The sequence below is a fragment of the Sciurus vulgaris genome (assembly GCF_902686455.1).
Source record: "Sciurus vulgaris genome assembly, chromosome: 4".
NCBI lineage: Eukaryota > Metazoa > Chordata > Mammalia > Rodentia > Sciuridae > Sciurus > Sciurus vulgaris.
The window spans coordinates 66,773,426-66,795,643 of NC_136464.1; the positions used below are offsets into that span (position 1 = coordinate 66,773,426).

At 36.0% G+C, this 22,218-nt stretch overlaps 1 protein-coding gene across 26 annotated transcripts in view; it reads left to right on the forward strand.

Moving 5' to 3' along the window:
- The window catches only part of ANK3 (ankyrin 3), a 621,742-nt gene that overhangs the window by 527,464 nt on the left and 72,060 nt on the right, over window positions 1–22,218 (forward strand). For 22 of the 26 annotated variants that reach the window (XM_079136437.1, XM_079136438.1, XM_079136439.1 and 19 more), the window contains 2 exons: window positions 3,342–3,444; window positions 18,554–18,660. In XM_079136437.1, coding sequence (XP_078992563.1) covers window positions 3,342–3,444; window positions 18,554–18,660 — 210 coding nt within the window. Of the gene's footprint in view, window positions 1–3,341; window positions 3,445–18,553; window positions 18,661–21,195; window positions 21,229–22,218 lie in introns of all 26 variants that reach the window. The other 4 variants (XM_079136414.1, XM_079136425.1, XM_079136435.1 and 1 more) reach the window with 1 other exon arrangement.

The window sequence follows — 22,218 nt, forward strand, 5'->3', positions numbered from 1 at the left end:
TTTGTAATGCGATAATTAGGAGCCTTCTTGTCCTCACATTTTGTGAATCAAATCACTAGTATATAGAAAGTTATAGCAACTGACATCCAGTGAAATATGAAACCAGAATATTGTCTCCTATAATTTTTTCTTAATGTAATTCCAGGGCTTTCCACTTCTAATTTTGATTGCACCATTATTTGTTGCTATTATATGTAAGTCATTTTTTTTTGACATTGGCAACTCATGTTATGCTCAGAGGCAAACGTTTTTTTTTAAAGAACATTGTTAAGTATTATCAAGCAAATTATTCTGAGTGTAACATTTAAAAAGGAATACATTAAATGTGTAACTCATTCAACCATAACATTTTTTTTCTTTTTTCCCCTGTCTGATTTTTTTGCATTCTATTTCTCCTGGTTTTTTTCTAAAAATACTTTTAAAATAGTCCCAAGATAAGGTAAGATGACATGGCGCTTTTATGGTGCTTCTCTGCCCTTCTCTGGCTCATTTTCTCATTTTTATTTTCTTCAGTGTTGTGCTGTGTTGTGCTGTGATGTGCTGCAATGTGCCTTTTTTTTTTTTTTTTTCTGCTCAGCTTTAGAAACTCAGTTTTGTGACACATAAAATCAGCGAGAAACTAAATGCCTACAAAGAAATAAGTGACTGAATACTTAAGGAATTTCTCCCTTAACAAGTTTTGTGTAGTGCATGAAGTAACTGAAAAAGTTTCAGTAGGTTTAAAGAAAAAAGTCGATTTGAGGAGCTGTTTGTTTGCTGGTTGCTGTTTTATTTATGTTGTGCTAGATGTACTAGTATAATTTTAGAATTCCAAGGCATGTTTTTCTAACACTTCCTGTACTTAACACTTAGGGTATACTGATGGCTACAAATAATACTGTCGACCTTAGTTAAAAACTGTTTAATGCTTTCCAGACCCCTAAGTAAATAATCAATAATTTTAATACCCAAAAGTATACTTCATTGTATTAAGGATTCAGAGTGAAGCTTCATGGATTTACTGGGTTCCATCTGTCTGATATGCATTGGTCTGGAATGATCAGGAGTCGGACTTTAGACATCACGTTGAATGAAGACTACTTTAGGACTTCCTGTTCCCAGTTCTGGGCTCTGTTTTGCAGATGCCACTCATATATAAACTAAATGGAGGAGAGAATGTTTTAAAAGTATCAACAAATCTTCAGTATATTTAAAAACTGAAATTAAAATGAATTTGTAATCTTTTAAAAACCTTTAAGTCTTCATATACATGTTATACAAGAAAACTGTCTCAGGTGCCACCATTGCTACTATATCATGTACTGGAAATCATAATTTGAAGAAAAGAGTGTCTAATGCACAGAGTACAGCTTCCTAATGCTTCTCAAGTCATATCAGTGAGCAAGATGAAACATTACCATGAGTACTTAGAAGCCACACTAAAATTGCAGCCACTAGCCTCCTATGGCTGTTTAAATTCAGATTAGTTAAAAATTTGTTTTCAGCCAGACTAGCCACTCTTCGTGTGCCCAGTGCCATATGTGGCCATTGGCCACTGATACTGGACTGCAAATATATAGTTTATCTCCAGCATAACACAAAGTTCAATTGGACATTGTTGAGTTAGGAAGAATTCCCACTTTTAGGAAGCTTCTACTGTATTTGAAAGAAGTTAATAGACTAGAAACAGGAGTAACAGAAATGTTGAGTTGCAACTGATGGAGGGAAGGAAGAGCTATGGGTGACATGATTGGGTACAGAGGGCCTAGCTATGCAAGTGGTTAGTCATGTGGTTTACTAGGCAACTGCCCCTCTAAGGGATAATGATCATTTAGTGCTTATTTGCTGAATATACTAAATAATGACTGTAGAACAGTGATATTTTTGACTCAGAGATCAGTCTGAGATTCTCATAACCAAATCCTAGAATGTATCTACCATCTGTGTAGGCTTATAGAATAATGCCTGTAATATTAAGGGCCTCTGAATCTTGTTATAAAGGTACCTACTTTCAGGTAATCTTTAGAATGGTATGCAGTGGAGAAAAGAAATCATTTCATGCAAAGTAAGAAGTCATTCCTTATTTACCTCTTATTTGCTCTTTCCCCTGTCAATCATATGCAAGGCAAAGACAGAGTCAACATTTTTCTGGTTCAGCTGGTGAAGATACAATAAGCTACATTAAATCAATGGTTTATTAATTCTACAGGTAGTGAAAAGAAGAAAATTTCCTATAATTTTGTCTCTTCACTGATAAGGACACCAAAACAAAGGGGTTGCTAAAGAGACAGTTCTAGATTTCAGCTAAGCAGTTTTGTATTCTGCAGTGCTGTTCTAAGGATAATAAAGGAAGCCTCGTGCCTCATTAGAAAGGTGAGGTAATGAAAAGCTGTCTTATTACAGCCTTCCAGGTAAGACAGGGAGGTGAGTGGGAGAGGACCTCAAAGCAGTTCCTCTGAAGCCCGCATTGTCCCTATTCCTGGAGGATCACAAGGCATTAATCCAAGACCCACATTAATTATAATCTCAATCTTTGCATGATTTATGTGGATATATGCAAAGTCACCAATATGACAAGGCAGAGCTGTTCTCGTCCAGTGCCTTACTTTAGAAGTCAGTGTGGTGTAGTACTTTAGGGAATTAGGGGGAGTTGCATTCTGGGAAGTTCAGAGATTACCTGGAGGTCTTGAGAGAGACTGGAAAGGAGAGCAATAAAAGGAGTGAAGAAGAAAAGAGTTAAGCCAAGGGAAAACAAGTATTTGCAGGAAGGATAGAGTAATCATACAGAGAAATTATATGTTTCCTCCAGGCCAAGAAGATGATAAAGAGGTCAGACAGGAATATTAATAATGCTCTTCCTTCTTAATGTTTTCCATGAGTAGTAACTACAAACCAGAGCGCTCCTATATATAGTTTCTAAAGACTTATAAACAGGTGCATTCACAGCAGACATAATTCCAGTCAGTAGTGCAAGGTAAGCAGACATGAACCAGAAAGGACAGGAGACTCTAAAAATGCAGTTTAATCCTAAAAAAAACAACTGTCAATTATCTACAGATTCTTCTAAATGTTCTGTTGGTTCAGCTGCATGGTGAAACATTCAAAGTTTTCATGCATTTCATCTTCTCACAGAGTTAATACCAATTGGCCTAATTTTAAACAAAACCGGATCATGAGGTTGTGTACACTAAAAACATTGATTCAAACATTAAGAGTTTTATTTTTGATGATGTTCTTTCAAGGAAAGCATTTGTCGATATTTTTAGCCATCTTGCCTGTTCTTCAAGTTGCATGCATTAATTTTCTTTTATTCATCTCATCATCATCTACCACTGTTGAATGGTTAACTGTAAATACAACAGCCTCCGCTCCTTCAGTTCGGATAGGTCTTACACCTTGAACAGAAGCTCCTACGCACGGGACAGCATGATGATTGAAGAACTCCTTGTGCCATCCAAAGAACAGGTATGCAGTCTTAAAATATTCTTTGATTGTTAAACTTCCATTTATGTGACTGAATCCGGCTCTATGTTCTGTAACAAAAAACCCTATCTTTCTGTGTGATTGACTTTGCATTTGTAACCCTTATGGTACTAGCCAGTTGAAAAAGAGAATCCGTTGTATAATTAGAAAAAATACCTCTCTCCTGCAGGTGAGTTCCTCAAATTCCACTGAGAGGAACTCAAAGTCCTAGGAAAGGTGTACTTACCTTTCTCATCTTTAGGGCAAATCTATTTTAAATTTTTAAGAGAGAGTTGATAATAATTGTTAGCCAAAATTGCTAAAATTATTCACATGAAGGTTTTATTTTGCTAGTCAAACAATGTATATGTGTTAGAATTGTTTTTAATAAGTACTTAAAGATTAGATTTGTCATGTTTTTGACCCCTTAGTTTCAAAATTACCTGTGATGGGCCTTCTCAAGATGTGACATTATTTTGCTTTCTCCTAGAATCTCTACTGAGATTCATTGGGCATTTGTGCAATTTCTTCTTTCTAATAATTATGGTTAAATAGATATTAGATTAATATAAAATGTCCCAGAAGCATAGTCTTACTGCATATGAACTCAGAATGACTCTCGAATAATTTCTAGATATACACAATACCTGATTTTAAATGTGCATCTGATGATAAGTGAAATTATTTGGATCATGAAACTAATTTGAAGATGGTTTATAATATTTTAGCAATGTAAATAATTGGTGAAATCATGAGAGACTTATTTATTCACTGCACAACAAAGGTGAATAGAAGCTGATAAGCAAGTGATAGTCAGTTATGCCCAAGGTAGAAGTTAAGCAATGAGTAACTTCAACTTTTAGAACTCCTACATGTCTATAGATGCTGGTGCCAGACACACAGATATGCATTATACTTCACAAGGACCTATAATAAATATTATTTTGTACTCTCTAGACCATCTTAGCAAGCAGAACTTAAAGAGGTGAATACAGAGGCTATTCAGTAGTTGATCAGATGGAAAACAAAAATCTTCATAAAATGATTGTAGGTGTAATAGTATATCATGGGTTTAAGTGGGCATCTCAAATAATGAAGCTAAGCTCTTGGATATAAGGCATTGTCAGTTATTAGGAGAGATTCTCTGAAAAACTCTCATCTTGGTTGGTTATTCTAGTCTGTTAATGCTGCTCTGTTCAGAATTCCAACTGAAATGAGATGTTAGTAGATAGAATAAGCACTTTTACTATTGTGTTATCATATATCCTCCATGCTCTGAGGAAGAAAAGCCCTCAAAGCTTATACAAGTACAGGTGGAAGGAGACTCTTTGGGTCTCAGTGACAGTTTGCGCTTATCTAAAACCTGTGCTGAAGGATTCCTGATCAAATGTAATTAAGGTTGATATTTCTGCATATATATTTGTTTGAGAGTGAGGGCCTGAAGTTGGAACCACCACCACCACCATCACCATGACCTCATCATTATCATCTCTACCACCACCAACGCCACCACTACTCCCTGCATAGTTCCCCTCCTCCTAACTTTTGACCATCAACATTAGAATAAAATCCAAATGTCTGTGGTGTTACCAGGCCAGAAACAGGTTTCTGAGGATTCTCACACCATTGCCTGTTAGATTTTACCAAGATGCGCTTACTCAGGTAAAATGGAGGGGCAACATTTACTCAGAACTAAAGATTTGTGAAAATAAATAGAAGACAAGGACAATTTCTGAGGCAGTACTGATGTTCCTGGACTCAGTTTGTTGCTGCTAAGGTTTCAGAAACATCTGAGTGGATATCATAAATGCTTCTGTAAACCACACAGTAGAGGAGAGCATAGGAATGATATGAATTTTTAAAAGAAAAACTCAAGGTCAAAGCCATAGAAACAGGAAGTTGTCTTCTTGGCCACAGCATGCCCCATGGATTGATCGACCTCCTTTGTGAAACCAGCATGTTTAGTGAGCATGTGACATTACTCAGGACAACACAAATTCATGACAAATTGATAAGAGATTTGAAAAAAAAAAAAAAAAAAGATAAAGTCCTGAACACATTTTAGGGCCAACTGAGAATGTTTGTATGTGTTTGAAAATGTAATGAATACACACACATCAGTCTATACACACCATTGGGAAATTGTTAACTTACATAGCAGTGATAATACTATTAAAGCTATGCAGGAGAAGCTCTCTCAGGGTTATACATACTGAAGTTTTAAAGAATAATATAAGCGTTAATAAGCTATTTATTTTAAATGACTCATCGAAAGAGAGTACATGAGAGTGCATGCACACAAATATGGTGAGATGTTAATTGTTGAATTATTAAACCCTATGAGATGAACCTTTTTTTTTCCTTCTCCTTTTGCCATAGTGGGGGTTGAACTCAGGGGCATTCTGTCTCTGAGCTACATCAGTACCCCTTTTTAATTTTTGAGACAGGGTCTGGCTAATTACCCACACTTGAGATCCTCCTGCTTCAGCCACTTGAGTCACTGGAATTAGTTGTGTACTTCTGTGCCCAGCTATATGGATATTCTCTACAGTTTTTTTCAACTTTTTGTAGGAACACCTTCAAAATGAAAACTAGAGGGAAAATAAATTCTGAAAATCTTAACTTAGTTGCTAGTTAACTTAGTTGCTAATATCTTATTTATGTGTAGGACAGGGAAAAGGCTAATTCTTAGAAAGACCCAGGATGATTAGTATAGGGCTGCCACTCCCATGTTCCTAGGATCCTGTGCTGAGTGAAGGGAGAGGGTAAACATATTCCCATTCCCTTTGGGGCCTTCATCATGACTAGTCTGTAAAACACCTCATCTTTGCTGGATAGGTGAAAGTGGATTCTTTTAAAAAATATATGATATTGGTTTATCCATGACCTTCCCTTTGCCTATTAATCCACCGTCACCTGGAGATAGGATGTTCCTGTGTCGGAGCCACTAGCTGCAGCAATTCTGACTGAAAGCTTTACATACAATGTACCCTCTGTATCCTCCATACCCCAACCAACAGTAAATCAAAAAAATTCAGGAAAAAATGTATTTGTACTGAATGTGTATAGACTTTTTTCTTATCATTATTCCCTAAACAATACAGTGTAATAAATATTTACATATTAGGTGTTACAGGTTATCTAGAGATGTTTTAAAGTATTTGATAAGGCAGGCATATCAAATACTATACCTTTTTATATAAGAGACAAGCATCTGAAGAATTGGGTATTTGTAGAAGGGGTGAGTCTTAGAGCCAGTCCCTCACAAATACCAAGGGATGACTATATTGGTCATTCAGCACCTAATGCATTTGTTTTATGAGCTCAGCTGGTTGTGTGTCAGGTTGTCTTAGGGCACTATATGTGCTTGGAAACATTTCTTTCCAGATAGGAATTAATAAAGAAAAGGGATAAGTCTAAAGCCTGGTTATCTAGGATGACTGGTAGATTGGTTCTTTCCTTTCTTCTGACATAGTTATTGAAAGGAACTGTCTGGGGTGGCTTATGTAATCACTGTGTATAGTCCAGATTATTCAGGCCTCGTTACATAAATGGAGTGTGTTGATGAGATGCCTGAGTACCTGGAGATACAATAGCGAGGATGCTTAGTGGTGAAAACAGCACATTTTGAGCTCTTCCTGTGTACAGGAACTATCCTGTTTTACCAGTATTAACTTGTTTATATTTCACAACAACCCTATGAGATGATTTCTTTGTTCCATTAAAGAGATGAAGAAACAGAGGCCAGAGAACTTATGCAATTCACATCAGGGGACATAGCTTGCAAGTGGCAGAGTCCTTGGCCATGTGATCCCAGGTTGCTTCCTTTTAGCACATTGTATGGTCTGTACTGCTCAGGGTGAGAAAAAGTTGGTATAGTGCCCAAGAATTTGCAGGCTGTTCTCCGGGATCTTACATTTGTTAGTTTTCTTAATGCAGTGCCACTATCTTGGTCCATTTTTTAGATGAAGGATTATATATTTAGACATAAGTGTTCTTCACTATGCTTATTTCTAATTCTAATAAATTATTTATTATGCTTCTCAATGAACTGGCAAACTATAACGTATTCAACAACAGATTATGAAAAATACAAAGAGCTTAGAATCATGGCAGGTAAGGCATCATGAGAAGGGTGGAAATATTTGATCTTTAGAGAGATAGGATGGAGAAGGCCTGATAGTAGTTTACAAATATTTACCAGGTCAATCAATTAATTTCACTTTGTTTGAATGACCTAGAAGTAGTCGTAAGACCAAAGGGTGTATACTGTAGACACAAACGTTTAATTCAGTAGGATTTCTGATAGTTACAGCTGGGAGAAAAGCAGAAGACACTTCTGAGTGTGGGTCCCCTTTCCTACAAACTCCCAACTGGCTTCCTGCATATGCTTATTTTTATGGCAGTAGCAGGTAGGATCTGATGGTGTAATCATTAATCATCCCTACTTGATGCTCAGTGTGATTGAAAAGGGGTGGAAATTCCTCCTTTCCTCCATGGATGAGGCCTAAACCTGACCATGCGGAGCACCCTTTCCCTGGAGTACAGTGATTACTTATCAAAAAGCAAAGTTTGAGTCAATCTAGTGAGAAACTCAAATTTGAGACTTTGTCCAGCCTTTTGAGAAAGAAAAACCCCATTAGGGAAGCTGAGGCTCTAAGGATGACTTAAGCCCAAAGTTGCTGGGAGAGCTACAGCTGGGTTCGACTGTGCCTTAGGTTAGCACCACCCAGACTTTCTTGTCAACAATTTCAGTCTTCCCCAACCCCCAGTTTAGGTCCAGTTTTTGTCCTCACTGATAACGCTAGTGGTTAGTGGTGGTCAAATCTGGCATAAACAACCACAAATCAGTGACAACGTATAAAGTCTTCTAGCATCTTAAAGTGGCATGCAACCTTGAGATTCTGTTGTATGTCTTCTCTCTAGAAATAAATCTAATTTTAACCAAATAAAAAGGAAACAAGCTATAATTTAAGAGAATAGCTGTAAACTTTGGTATTTCCAGGCCTTCCCCCCACCCCCCCCCCAAAAAAAAACAGTTTTAGAAAGGAGCCTCTTGCCAGTTAATCATTATAAAATAAGTGCCTTCTATTTTCTTAGTTCTGTTGATTTACAGGCAGCGCATCTAAAAGGAGAAAAATGGCAGCTGTTTGACTCTGCTGCCTCCCTCTGATGAGATTGCCTTCTTTTCACAGACTTCTCTTTTCAGACCGGATTTGCCCACATGGTTTCTACTAAAGGGAAAAGTGGCAGACCTTCAGACACCGAACAGTTGAGAAAGTTTATCTAACTAAACAGTTGTGTTTGCTGTTCGAATGTTGACTGTGGGGACGATTCTGTTTGTGATACAGGAGACCTCACGATGGCCACCGTACACATGCGGGCAGCTGCCACATCTTCCACCCCATAACTCTTTTTTTGTTTATCTTATAGTCTGGAATTCTGGTCTTTTCTGAGGCTAGGAATGATTTCATATAAATTAAGTCATTTAGTATACAAACTAGCAAGTAGTTTGCAAATTGGTGGCTTCTTTAGTTTGCAGAAACTGCATGCTTGCTTTTTCAAGATTTAGGCATTTTCAGTTATTTTAGTAATAGAAAAGGAGCACAGTACCTAATCCAAAAGGCTGGCTGTGCTTCTAGTTAGGTTTTCCCCTGCTGCTCACCCTGATGCCCCCCGCCCACCACCCCTAATAGCACATTAACCTTCCTATTTCTTTATTTAATTCTAAGGGAGCTGAGAAACATGCATGGCGGCAGAAGGTAGCCATCCTCGGATTAAAGATTTGCTAGAGATAGTCCCCAGGAAGATAAGCACCTTTGACTAGTGACATTTAATATGCTGCTTTCTCTCTTCCAACTGCTTTGCCAGCATTACTCAGGTGATTCATTCAACACCTCAGGAAGATTGGTCAACAAGATTACAGATACTTTTTTTTAAGGCAGACAGATTGGTGTTGTGAGTTACTTAAAGTAGTATAATGTATGTAGATGTTTTGAACAGCAGGTTGACATGCTCAGCTTCCGTGCTGACCTTGATTCACCTTTTTTTGTTGAAGTTCATAGCTAAATTATCCATAAACGACTTAGAAATGAAAATCCCAAAGAACCAAACTTCACTTTGCTGTTCACTATAGTTTATATTCTAGTCTCAAAATAAGTCTTAAAGGCAGTAATGGTTGATTTTAAGGGGAAAAAAAAAAAACAAAAAACTTTAAGGATAAAAAAAGACCTGCTTTCCTCATTAGAGTAAGCCTTTAATTTTTATTTTATTTTGTTGCTTGAATCAGGTTTTATTTTATAGAATCCATTTCTTTAAAGAATGTTTCAAAGAGGTCATGCTGGATGTCTGAACACACCTGCTATCTATTTGGGTAGCAGTTTGCCATTTTACTCAATATTCACTCTACAGTGAATATGCGTAGTATTTAGTGCGGTACCTTGTACCTTACTAAATGAGCCATGTCCTTTCATGCTTCCTGCCACCATATTACGATTGCCACTTTACAAACAGGAAGACTGGAACTAAGAGGAGTATCTAATTGTTCAGTGTCACACAGCTATTAGCAGGGTAAAGCCAAGAATAGAACTTTAGTCTCACAGATGCTTGAGCCCAATCTCAATAATATTGCTGATGATTAAGCAATAGAGCCACTCTAATATTGCAGAGTATGACATATCTTAGTAAAGCTTATTGGCTGAGGGAAAAGTCCTTGTTCAGACAAATATTTCACACAGCAATAGCACTGCCATTACTATTTTTATTCCAGAGAGCTGCTCTGACTATCCCTACTATCTGCAAAGGTATGCTATTCTAAACATGTACATAAAGGGATGCAGTGTTTATTAATGTAAGAAATAAATCATCTTGCTGAACTGTTTAACTCAGTGGGAGAGTGCTTGTCTAGTGTGCACAGGCCCTGGGTTTGACCCCTAGCACCACCACCAAAAAAAAAAAAAAAAAAAAAAAATGCAATTATTAAAATGTAGGAGTATTAGATTATTATTATTTGTGTTTGCATAGCAATGTAGAATTTTCAAACCATGTTTACATTACTTGAACTATTCCATAATCACAGTGAATAGGTGCAGTTAATATTATCTACTCATTAGCTGAATGCAGAAATGGAGGTTTTTAACTTGATGTTTGCTGGGCTTAAGAGTGCCACAGCCTGACTCAAACCTATCGTCCCTTGTTCTTTGTGTAGAGAAATTGACACCCACAGGGTGGAGTTATCCTTGACAAGCTTTTGCTTTCCTGGGCTTCCAGACTGGTTATGTCATCCAGCTGTCACTCAGCTCAGTCGTGTTTACCATTTTTAAGATTAGATGCACTGAGTTTTGCATGTGACCTGTTGTGAGGTTATTGGATTCTGTTCCCTTCAGCCTGTTAAGGCGACTGGTTGATTCGCAGGACCATCTTTGGCTGGCTCCGGTAGGTGGCAGAGTTGACAGACAAGGAGTTTGCAGATTCAGTCCTGGACCATAACTGGTATCATTCTACATTGAGAGTTGACGGCAACCTGAAGAGTTTTTAACACTGGAGCTAATTGAATTTCTCTTTTTTTTTTTTTTTTTCTTTTTCCTTTAAAAACACTTTCTTGCTCCTTCCTCATGCTTCTGAACCTAGACATTTATTTCCAGACCTGGGCATTTGGGTGTGCCCTTGTTTCTAAGGCCAGTGTGTACTTGCTCTCCTCTTTCCTCTGATGAATAGGGCTAGTGAGAAACTATTTTTGGAAAGTATTAAGCTCTTGGAGACAGTGATATCATCATTAGTCAGGCTTTGGACTCTATTGAATAATGTGTATTTTGAGTTTAACAGTATCCTTGACATCACTTCCAAGATGGAAGATGATATGCATATTCATATTACTTTGGACCTGGGCATAAAAGCTATTAGTAAATCAGTGTGAATTTTTCTTTAAGATAATGTACTAGGTATTAACTCTATGTTGCCAAGTTTTGAAGTCTCTCCGAACCTTAAGTTTCCTCATCTGTGAAACGAGCATAATATTTCTTCCAGGCTTTGAGAACTTAAAGAACAAATTTAAAGACCTAGCCCAATCCTTGTCATTGAGTTGATGCCAGTAAGTTGTGGTAATATGCTTAAGGAAGGAATTTAAACATTTTTTGAACCAATAAGTAAGATCTTGGTTTTTAAAAGATGCCTTCTTCTAACTGAATTGGCCCTCAAGGTTTGCTACAATCATCCTGTGTATGTAACTATAAAGGTCCAAAGCTGGATCTGGAGCTGTTTTTCTTTGTTGTTTCCCTCACAAATTATAACAAAGAAGCTAATGTAAAGGTAAGTCCCTTGAAAAATATAAAAGGCATTACACATATAAGGAGGCCTTATTAGAATTTCCTACCAACACTGACATTAGTACCAAACTTTTAATGCACATTTTCATTAAATGTACATTATCAACCAGTCCCCAACTTGAGAAAGAGGTAATTGAGTCTAAGAAAGGTAGAGAAATACCCTAAGGATCACAAAACCAACAAGTTATATTTGGGGCATCTCTAAAGGCACCTTCAGTAAGCAAAGATAAATACAGATTAAGGGCAGGATGTCTCCTTTATTCCTAATAAAGGCCGGGTTGAAAGTCGCATAGTGTCTGAACCAAGTGGGCCTGCTAACTGAACCCTTCAAATAGGTGGACTCCCTACCCAGTGACCAGCAGAGCCAGCCCAGAGCAGGTATCCCCTTCACAGAGGTAGGCTTTGGGGAGTGGAATAGGTTGCCGTTTCCCTGGGACCATGACAAGACCCAAGAGAATAGAAGCTGGACAAGAGTCAGCCTTCCTAGCTACCTTTCCCAGTCTGTCACTCAAATAAATGACACCATGTTTCCAGGTCCATAATGAATATGAAGCGGGCAGGGAGATGCCCACAGTTATATCTCTGAGTTGTCTTTCCACAGTGAAAAACTCAGGAGTCATTCTAATAGTCATTAATAGACGGCAAAGGCAACTCCAAAACCCAAATCTGTGTCTCATCTCAAAGCCAACCTCTTCCATTAAATGCTAGAAATACCCCTCTTTGCAGAAGGAAACTTAAGAGCCAGGTCTAGTTCACGTGTAACCATCATTGTATGTATCTTCTTTATCATTTTAAATGTCTACTTGTTCAATTATGAAGTGGAGCTAAAGCTTTTCTTTGGTTTACTATGTCATGTACAATAACTTATCAGAACATTTTGAAATCGTCAAAATAAGTAAATACTTGAAATTTCAAGTATTCAACCTTTCAGTGAACTCTAGTCTGTAGAAATAAGTAACGTATAGTTGGAAAAAAAAAAAAAAAACCTACCAATTTAACATCTATTTATAAAACCACAGGTTCAGTTGTTTGCCACTGTAGGATGCACTGTAGGAGAAGCATGTTTTATTGGCCTGTGTGTAACTTATTCAAGTTTAGTTAGGGGCTATTCATAAACCTGAGAAACCTCTATAAAGAAGAAAGGAAGAGGAAGAAGAAAGAAAGAAAGAAAAGGAAGCAAAACTCAGAGGAGAAATTACTGTGGCACCTAAAAATACATTTAAGTGTTACTGTTTGGATATATGATTGGGACATATAGCTCCTTGTTTAGGTCAGGTATGGCATTCATTCATTTGTGTATGACAGAGCTTCAGTGAGCAGCAGAGTTCCAAGAGTAAAAGAGTTAAGGAAGGTCCAAGGGAGATGGAATCCCGGTATACTCCAGCCTTGATAAATATTACATGATAACGGCAATACCTTTTTGTGTGATATAATTCATGGTTTCAATAATTAATGTCACTGGTGCATGTTTCTAAGAGTACCAAAGGTAAATAATTTACTGTAATTACCAAAGAGGGATGATGTTATTTATTTATCATACTTAAAATGATCCTTTGTGGAAAATAACTTCACGGCCTCAAATGTAAGAACCATAGTTTGTTCCCACTGTGGCCACCACCAAAAAAAATTAAAACAGTAGCATTTCTTTGTATTCAGTGTTTTGCCTTCCTCTAAAGGAGGTTGGGTGGGGTCTCTGAAAATCATTATAAACAACTGGTAAATAAGGCCAGGTTAAAACCAACAGCTCACCTTTAGCTTATAGAATTTGGAACTATCTGCAGTGGTTTATTGATCTTTTTGGAGTTAGCATCCCAGGTCTGTGGACTCTTATGACACTCAATTGCACACCCACAACCACTGGAGGTGTCATCTCTTGTTGAATGCTAAGAAAGCTGTTCCTCATTAACTTTTGCATTTTCCTAGGAACTAGATAGTGATTTATATATGAGTGCTCTGCAAACTATTTTTCAATTCAATTTCAAAGCTCTTTTTTAAAAAAATCTGTGTAATGCACAGTAGATTCTTAAATTTAGGTTTAATAGTATCAAAGTTCAGCAAGTAAAGTCTCATCATTTTGTAGGATATACCTGTTAGGAAAAAACAGAATTCCCATATACACACAACTTCAATCCCCAATTTCTCTTCTCCAGAAACAGTCAGTCATCTTAGGGACCTCCATGTCTCTAAATAATATATGCTATACACGTTATGATACTTCTTGTTGAATTTTTGCCACTTGAGGAGTTATTTATTGACTTTCCAAATGAAGATGAGCTTTTTTTTCTTTTCACATCTCTGCCACTGTGCACACCTCCCATTTTCTCATTTCCCAAAACAGTTGCATTTCCATTTGAGTTCTGTCATACTTAGTAGCTTGTGTCGTTGTGCATATGTAAATGTTCTTCACATATGGAATATATATCACGACAACTTTATTTTCAATGTTGTTTTATTTTCCCTAGAATTGGAGTGTAGCCTGTAAGCCCCCCCCCCCCCGCAGTTGTGCAACTCTTTTCTCAGTATATTCACACTCACAAGGTGTTCTGTCCATCTCTGTTTAACTCATCTTAGAGTCTTCTTATTTGACAAGTCCCTTGAAGTCCCATTGCACATCCTTTTGGGTCTTTATCACTATGAAAATTCCCCTTATTCCTTCTGATGCTGGATTCCATGTGACTGCTATTGTCCTTCATTTTGGAGTACATCTTCCAGTAGTTCTGTTAGAGAAAGATTGAGAAATTTGGGGAAATTTATATATCTGAAAATATCTTCCTATTTGCATACTTGGTTTGACTAGTTGAGAGGATTCCTTTTACAAGGAACTGTAAGATGGAATTTCTCCAATGTCTTTACTGTCAGTTTTTTCGATTAAAAGTTTGATGGAAATCCATCGTCTGTGACCATTTTTGTCTCCAGGTTCTGAAATGTCATGCTGATGTGCCACACCGAGGTCTGTATTCATCTGTAGCACTGGTCACTCATTGGCTCCTTTTACTGTGGAAACAGGTCTTCAGTTCTGGGAAAGTTTCTTGAATTTTTTTCCTTGATGACTTCTCTGTTTTACTATTTTTCTTTCTGGAACTTTTTTTTTTTTGGGGGGGGGGGAGGGGGTCGACCTCTTGATCTTTCACTTGTATTTTCTCCCCTTTTTATTTTTAAAAATTTTCTCTTAATTTCTAGGTGTTATTTCAGTTTCAATGCTGCTGTTTTATTTTCTGCAAGTTGCTTTTTTTTTTTCTCTAGATTTTGTAAAGCATTCTTTTATTTCAAGGCATAAAAAAAGATCTCATCTCTCACTTGATAACCATAAAAAATTTCAAGTTTTCTTGAAAATTTTAAGTGTCCTTGAAAAGTATCTCTTTCTCCCAGTTTGTCTGTCCTGTTTATTGGTTTATTTTGTTTTTTAATATTAGCTTTTCTCAGCTGTCTAGTGGTTCTTGGCTGGCTGCTCTCTAACAAGCTCACTGGAAGTTCTCTGTGGGGTGTAGAGCTCTTCAATCATATCTACTAAAGTCATAAGCCTGTGACCTTTCACTGGGGATTCTAGTAGGCAGATCAGAATTCTCTGAGACTTTCCCTCATCTTTCTACAACCTTTCTGTTCTTGTCTGTTTGGGAGGCCAGGAAAGAAAAGAAGGCTGGGGTTAGTTTAAGCATTCCTTATGTAAACTATCAATTAATCCTCACTGTCAGTAAAATACATCTAGCCTTCTAGTCTTCTGCCTCTGGTCTCTATGCTATAAGTCTTCTGCCAGGGTTGTTGTTAGTGGTGGGTGGGGCTAACCAATCAGTGGGGGAGCTTATGGAGGGCAAATCACTTTTTAAAGAGAATTTGAACCAATCTGTTTTTCTGCTGATATCTTTTCTCTCCTTTTCCTTATCTTCTCCCCCAACCCCCGCCCCAATGTTCATTTTAAAATACTTGACTGTCATTTTACTAGGGTGTTAACAAGGAAGCAAATTTTTAACAGGATAAAAACTGAGACTTCTTTATTTTTGGTCTGTGGAATAATATCTTTCATCAGATTTGGAGCATTCATTCAAGTATAGTTTCTGCCTTACTGTCTTCTTAGATGCTTCTGAGGGTCCAGTTACACTTGTGTTTAAACTTTTCACTGTGTTTCAGTGTCTCATACTGTTTTCTGTATTTTTTATTCTTTTTGTCTATTTTTCCATTTATGGTTTTAGTGTACTAATACTGTTTTTGTTGTGTCTAAATCAAGAGCTGACACTATATGAAACTGAACAGATGAACATGCAATTCATTCTTTTGTGTATTTCTATCTTCCATCTTTTATATATTTTCTCTTTCCCCTTTTTTCCTTCTTATTGATGCATTATAATTATATATGATAGTGGAATGAGTTGGTACATGCACACAATATAACAGTGTAATTTGGTCAATTTCATTCCGTCCTTTTCCTCCCCTCATTGCTGCCCCTAGTTCCCCTCCTCTATTCTACTAGTTTCCTTTCTATTTTCATGAGATCCCCACCACCACCACCTTTTTTTTCCCTTTCTTTCCCCCTTTTTCTTTTTCTTTCTCTAGTTTCCACATGAGAAAAAACATACCACTCTTTACTTGCTGAGTTCAATTTTTTTCACACAACATAACATGCTCATTCATCCATTTTCCTGCATATAACATAATTTCTCCTTTATGGCTGAATAAAGCTCCATTGTGCATACTACATTTTCTTTATCCATTCATCTGTTGACAGTTGGTTCCATAGTTTGTCTATTGTGAACTGTGCTGCTATAAACATGGGTATACATGGATCACTATAGCACCCTGACTTTAATTCTTGAGGATAAATGTGGAGCATTACTGGGTCACACTGTGGTTCCATTCCTACCTTTTTGAGAACCCTCCATACTTATTTCCATAATGGTGATACTAATTTACAATGCCATCAACAGTGTAAAAGTGTCCCTTTTTCCCCACATTTTCTCCAGCATTTAATGTTTGTATTTTTGAGGGCTGCCATTCTCACTGGAGTGAGATGAAATCTCAGTATAGTGTTTGATTTATATTTCCCTAATTGCTAAAGATAGTGAATTTTTTTCATATATTTGTTAATCATTTGTATTTGTTCTTTTGAGAAGTATCTGTTTAGTTCATTTGTCCATTTACTGATTGAGATTTTTGGCTTTTTGATAGTAAGTTTTATTGAGCTGTTTATATATTCAGGATATTAATGCTCTGGTTCTGACTTTTTAAAACTTTTTACAGACTACATTTTGATTCATTTACACAAATGGGGTACATCGTTTCGTTTCTATGGTTGTACACGATGTAGATTCATACTGTTCATGTAATCATACATGTACATAGGGTAATGATGTCTTTCCTCATGCTCTTATTTCTTTACTGTTTAATTTGATGCCTTCACACTTATTGTTTCTTGTGCTTTAGGAGTTGTATTAAGGAAGTTGGTACCTGTATATTGGAGTGTTGACCCTGTTTTCTTCTAGCAGTTGCAATATTTCTGGTCTAATTCCTAGGTCTTCCATCTACTTAGAATCAATTTTTGTGCATGGTGAGAGATAGGGATCTAGTTTCATTCTTCTACACATTCCCTCCATTTTCTTAAACATAGGAGTGGTAGAGATAAAGTTCTTGTTAGCTTACCTCAAAATCTAGATGACCTTTCAGTCTGTTCATAGGGCCTATCTGGGTTTTGTTTTGTTTTTGTTTTTGTTCATGTGCTCTGGCCATACTTGGAAATTTTTCATTTTATGCTGGACATGAAAATTGTAGACATGCCCAATGGTGATATATTCCTCCCGAGCTGGTTTACCCTCCCCCAACTAGGACAACAGAGAAGCAGATGCTCATTTAATACAATCAAGATTTTGCTGAAATGAGACTGGTTTGCAGTTCTGGAAAAGCTCCTACTACTTCTGGTTTGTCCTGTCCCTGCAGGGTGCTTATTTGAAATCCTGGTATGATCTCCAAGTCCACTTCCCATTAGCAAGTTCTAAACTCTTTAATCATTTTCTTATGAAATTGCTGAAAAGTTCCATTAGACTTTATAGGGATTTTTCTGGTTAGGTTTTCAGCTTTCTTTTCTGCATGGCCCCAGAATTCTACAAATGTTCAATGGAAAACTGTAGTGTGCTGGAGGCCACCCATATCTCTACCAAAAACTCTCCTGGTTTTTCCACTCCTCAGCAGTGGTCTTGTGGAAACAAAGCCCAAGTTCTGCCTGGGCTAGTAACTGACAAATGTCAACTTAAAAATAAAATCTTAGCTCAACTTTTTAGAGTGTAGTTCCTTTAGTTCTCAGTGCTCAGCTGCCCTCTACTGCATTCAGATTTCTGTATTTTACCTGGTTTACTTGGTGGGAGCACTAGATTGTTGCTAGTACTCTGTCCCACTTGGAATCAGAAGTTATCAAGACTGAATTTTTATTTTTATTTTGAGAATGGGGAGAAGATTTTGTAGTTGGTATAGAATTAATCTGAACCTGTGTTAAAGTACTTAAAATCACTGCTGTTAGTTCCATGATATTCCTTGTAACATGCAAATTACCTCAGGTGTTCCCTTGAAATATCGAAATAATATAGTGTATCAATAGACTTTACTTTTTAAAAAAATAGACTTTACTTTTTAATACTCTTGTACTCAGACTTTACACCTATATGAGAAAATACACAAACTTTTTTATTTTGAATGTTAGTCTGTCCAGATTTATAGAGAAATACAGATATACTAAAGAAAACCAATGTCTTTATATATGGCATGTTGTATGTAACATTGATAGAATATATTGTTTTATTTTTCAGCATCTAACATTCACAAGGGAATTTGATTCAGATTCTCTTAGACATTACAGCTGGGCTGCTGACACCTTGGACAATGTAAATCTTGTCTCAAGTCCTGTTCATTCTGGGTAAGAAACCTAAATGTCATTTTTATTTATCCTATTAAATTAACAGTGCATTTATCATGTACAGTTATAAATTAATATTGACAACTTTCATATATATGAATATATTCATATATAAAATATATACTCATTAGTGTGACATGCAGTTGTAAATCATTTAATAATTTTTTAGCAAATCTGTATATCTATTTTACTGTTAAAAGTACGGTGTTAGAAAAATATGTTAAATTAATTAAATGGTGCAGCAAAAGTTCTTTTATGTCTTTAATTTTTCTTTTCAGTAAAAAATATAATTTTAATGAAGTTTTTTCTTCATTTTACTTTGCTAGCCAAATGAATTTTTCCCTAGGTATTTGACTTGTCTTTCTAATAAAAAATTAAATGTGTGAATATTTCTGTTAATTTATCTCACTGTTTTTGTGCTTAGCATCTAATGATATAAGAATTTCAGCTGGGAACTTTGGCACATGCCAGTAATCCCAGCTACTCAGGAGAATCACAAATTGGAGGCCAGCCTAGGCAACTTAGCAAGACCCTGTCTCAAAATATAAAAATAAAAAGAGCTGGGATGTAGCTCAGTGATAGAGTACTTGCCTTAACATGTAGAAGACCCTGAGCTCAATCCCCGGTGCTGAGAAAAAAAAAAAAAAGGAATTCCAAGCAAACATTAACTGTTTTAAATAAGCAGTGAGCTCTGGTAGTCTCATCTATTTGTGTGCATATATGTGCATTTATGGCCCTTTTGTTTGACAAATGATTTTTGACATTTGAATGACAAATGTTTTTCCTTAAAAAGAAAACATAAACTTGAAAGTTTCCAATTGACAGTTGGTTCCTTTTACATTCTTGAAATAAAATTATAATTGAATTATGATCATTATTATTTGAAAATGAATTTTAAAATATAATAAAGAAAATCACTTTTAAAAAGTGAACATAGAAATATCTGTACACCAGAAATGCTGAGTAAAAACCACGTCAAAGAAGTTCCTCACTGCTATCTCCCTGGCCAGTGGAATTTAAGGCAGGTGACCTGCTTTGATAACTGAATCAATAAATCAGTGTATTTTTAGATGTTGGATTCTTTTCTAATAGATAATTCAAACTTCAGATGAGTGGCATCCATATAAATAGAATAAAAGTAATTTGTTAAAATCATGAATATTTCATGGTATTTTTGTCTTCAGAACTGGCATTGAGACTATAAGTTAATTGTAATCAAAGACAAGAGATGATTTAGAATTAAATGTTACTAGAAGCACCTTACATATTATAAAGTATTTTCTGCTGTTTCTAGTTAAAATAACTTTTAACAAGCCAGGCATGGTGGCTCACACCTGTAATTCCAGAGGCTTGGGATGAGGCAGGAGAATCTTGAGTTCAAAGCCAGCCTCAGCAATTTAGCAATTTAGCAACTCAGTGAGACCCTCTCTCTAAATAAAATACAAAAAAATGACTGAGGATGTGGCTCAGTGGTTAAGTGCCTTTCGGTTCAATCTCCAATACCAAATAAAAACAACTTTTAACAGCTAAAATTTACCTAGCTCTTTTTGTTTACCTGGACTCGAACTAAATCTTTTACATGTATTATTTCATTTAATACTTACTTAAACCTTCAGATGACACTGTGAGATAAATATTATTCATTGTCTCCATTTTGTAGATGATAAGTCAGAAAGGGAAAGAAAAATGGTAGGTTAAAGTATCAATTTAGAATTTTGCTTTTTAATATTATAATTATGAGAAAGGAATCAATGCAATGTCATTTGAATGAAAGTAATTTATGTGAAATTGTTGTTAAAGCTATAAATTACATGGTGGTCTTTGAGTCATTAACATTGCATTTCCTAAGCTCAGAAAAATCTTGAATTATTATAGTGATATTAATTTTAAAGTTCTTAAAATATTTATATTATTTATATTAGATGTATGTGGGCCCTAAATTATAAAAGCACCCCTCCACCCAAGAAAAATCAGATTTGAGAAATAAAACATAAAATTTGCCATGCCTTCAGTGGACAGACATGTCCATTTTTTTATTAGGCCTGGTGAATTACCAACCATAGAACTATCACCACTTGGTACTTTCCACATACAAAAGAAATATTCTAGAATTTAATTTAGCAAACTGAGATGTTGAGGAAATATGAAATAAAAGAATCAGAAATGAACTTTCCCATACATTGGAGATGTTGAAGCATTTTAGTATACAGATTATTTCCTCTTTCCCTTGAAATTTCCTTGAAGACAGTAGACTTGTGTAGTAAAGCAAAAATAATGACAGTATGGACTTACTTGAATAGGAGAAAAGAGATTTGTTGTACGCTTTAAAATATTTCACTATTGCCAGGTCTGTGTAGTAGTTTATGCAGTCATTTAAGGCAAAGTATTTTTCAAGTTTGTCCCACAAATGCCAAATGCCATGGTTTCATTCTCTGATGGTTTTTGTTTTTCTTTGCTTGTCATTGACATTTTCTGTTGCTTGCTTCTAATTATCGTAAATTAATTTTCCCATTTGCTTTCTAAATTATTTTGCAGCTATTCTTCTCCACTTCCTCAGTATGATTCAAGGTGATAACTGTGTCCTTTATGTGAACCATCTTTTCTGTATTTTTAATTTATGTGAATTTTCCTCACAGTTAGATTGTGTCAGTGTCTGTAGTATATCTGCATTTGTCATCCTGCTGTTCTCAAAACTAGAAACATTCATGTGCTAGTTTTAGGATCATGTGTAGAATTCATGCTATAGTTTAAATGTTATTAAAATACAAGTATTATTAAACATCACATTAATTTGTTTCTATTTGTTGCTATAAATTATGTTGCATGACTTTTTGGCACATTATTTAAGGAATGAGTTTGGAAAACAAATCACTGTATTTCATAATGTTTGAATAACAGGACCCATATTCTGCCTAACATATATTCTTACCTTTCTTCAGTCTGTTGGCCTATAAAGTTGGAAAACTTAGAACAGTAAATGTTTATTAAGAGCAGCAACCAAGTACTGTGTGCTCAGTAGAACACAGAGAAAGAGATTCTTCCAGTTTTTCACTAAAATCATTTTAGCCATATTTTGTCCATTTGTTCCCAATATTCTTTGTAGCTAATGGATGTTGTTAAACTGAACCTGATACCCTTACTCTGCCTTCAGAGTGCTTAGCTACAATCACTATATATCTACATCTATCCATCTGTTAGTGTTAATAACTTAGTCTCATCCAGGCAGTTTCTAAGCACCATAACAAAATAGTTTTGCTCTTGCATTTATTCTGTAAACATGTGCTTACTTTGTGCTAGAGCTACACTCCACTCTGCAAGTTAAGCAGTGAACAAGATAGCTCTGATCTGAAGCACTGTCTGTATTGTTGAGATTCAGCTGTTACCAGAGCAAACATTCCTTTCTCAGTAGAAAAATCTATGGGGATTTGTATTAATACAACTGAATTTTCAAACCCAAAGTTTATCTTGAATCTTTTTATTTTGAACTTTTTTGTGTTGAACCATTTTGAATCCATTTTATTACTATTAGTCCCAATGAAAAGATTTTACTACTAGAGA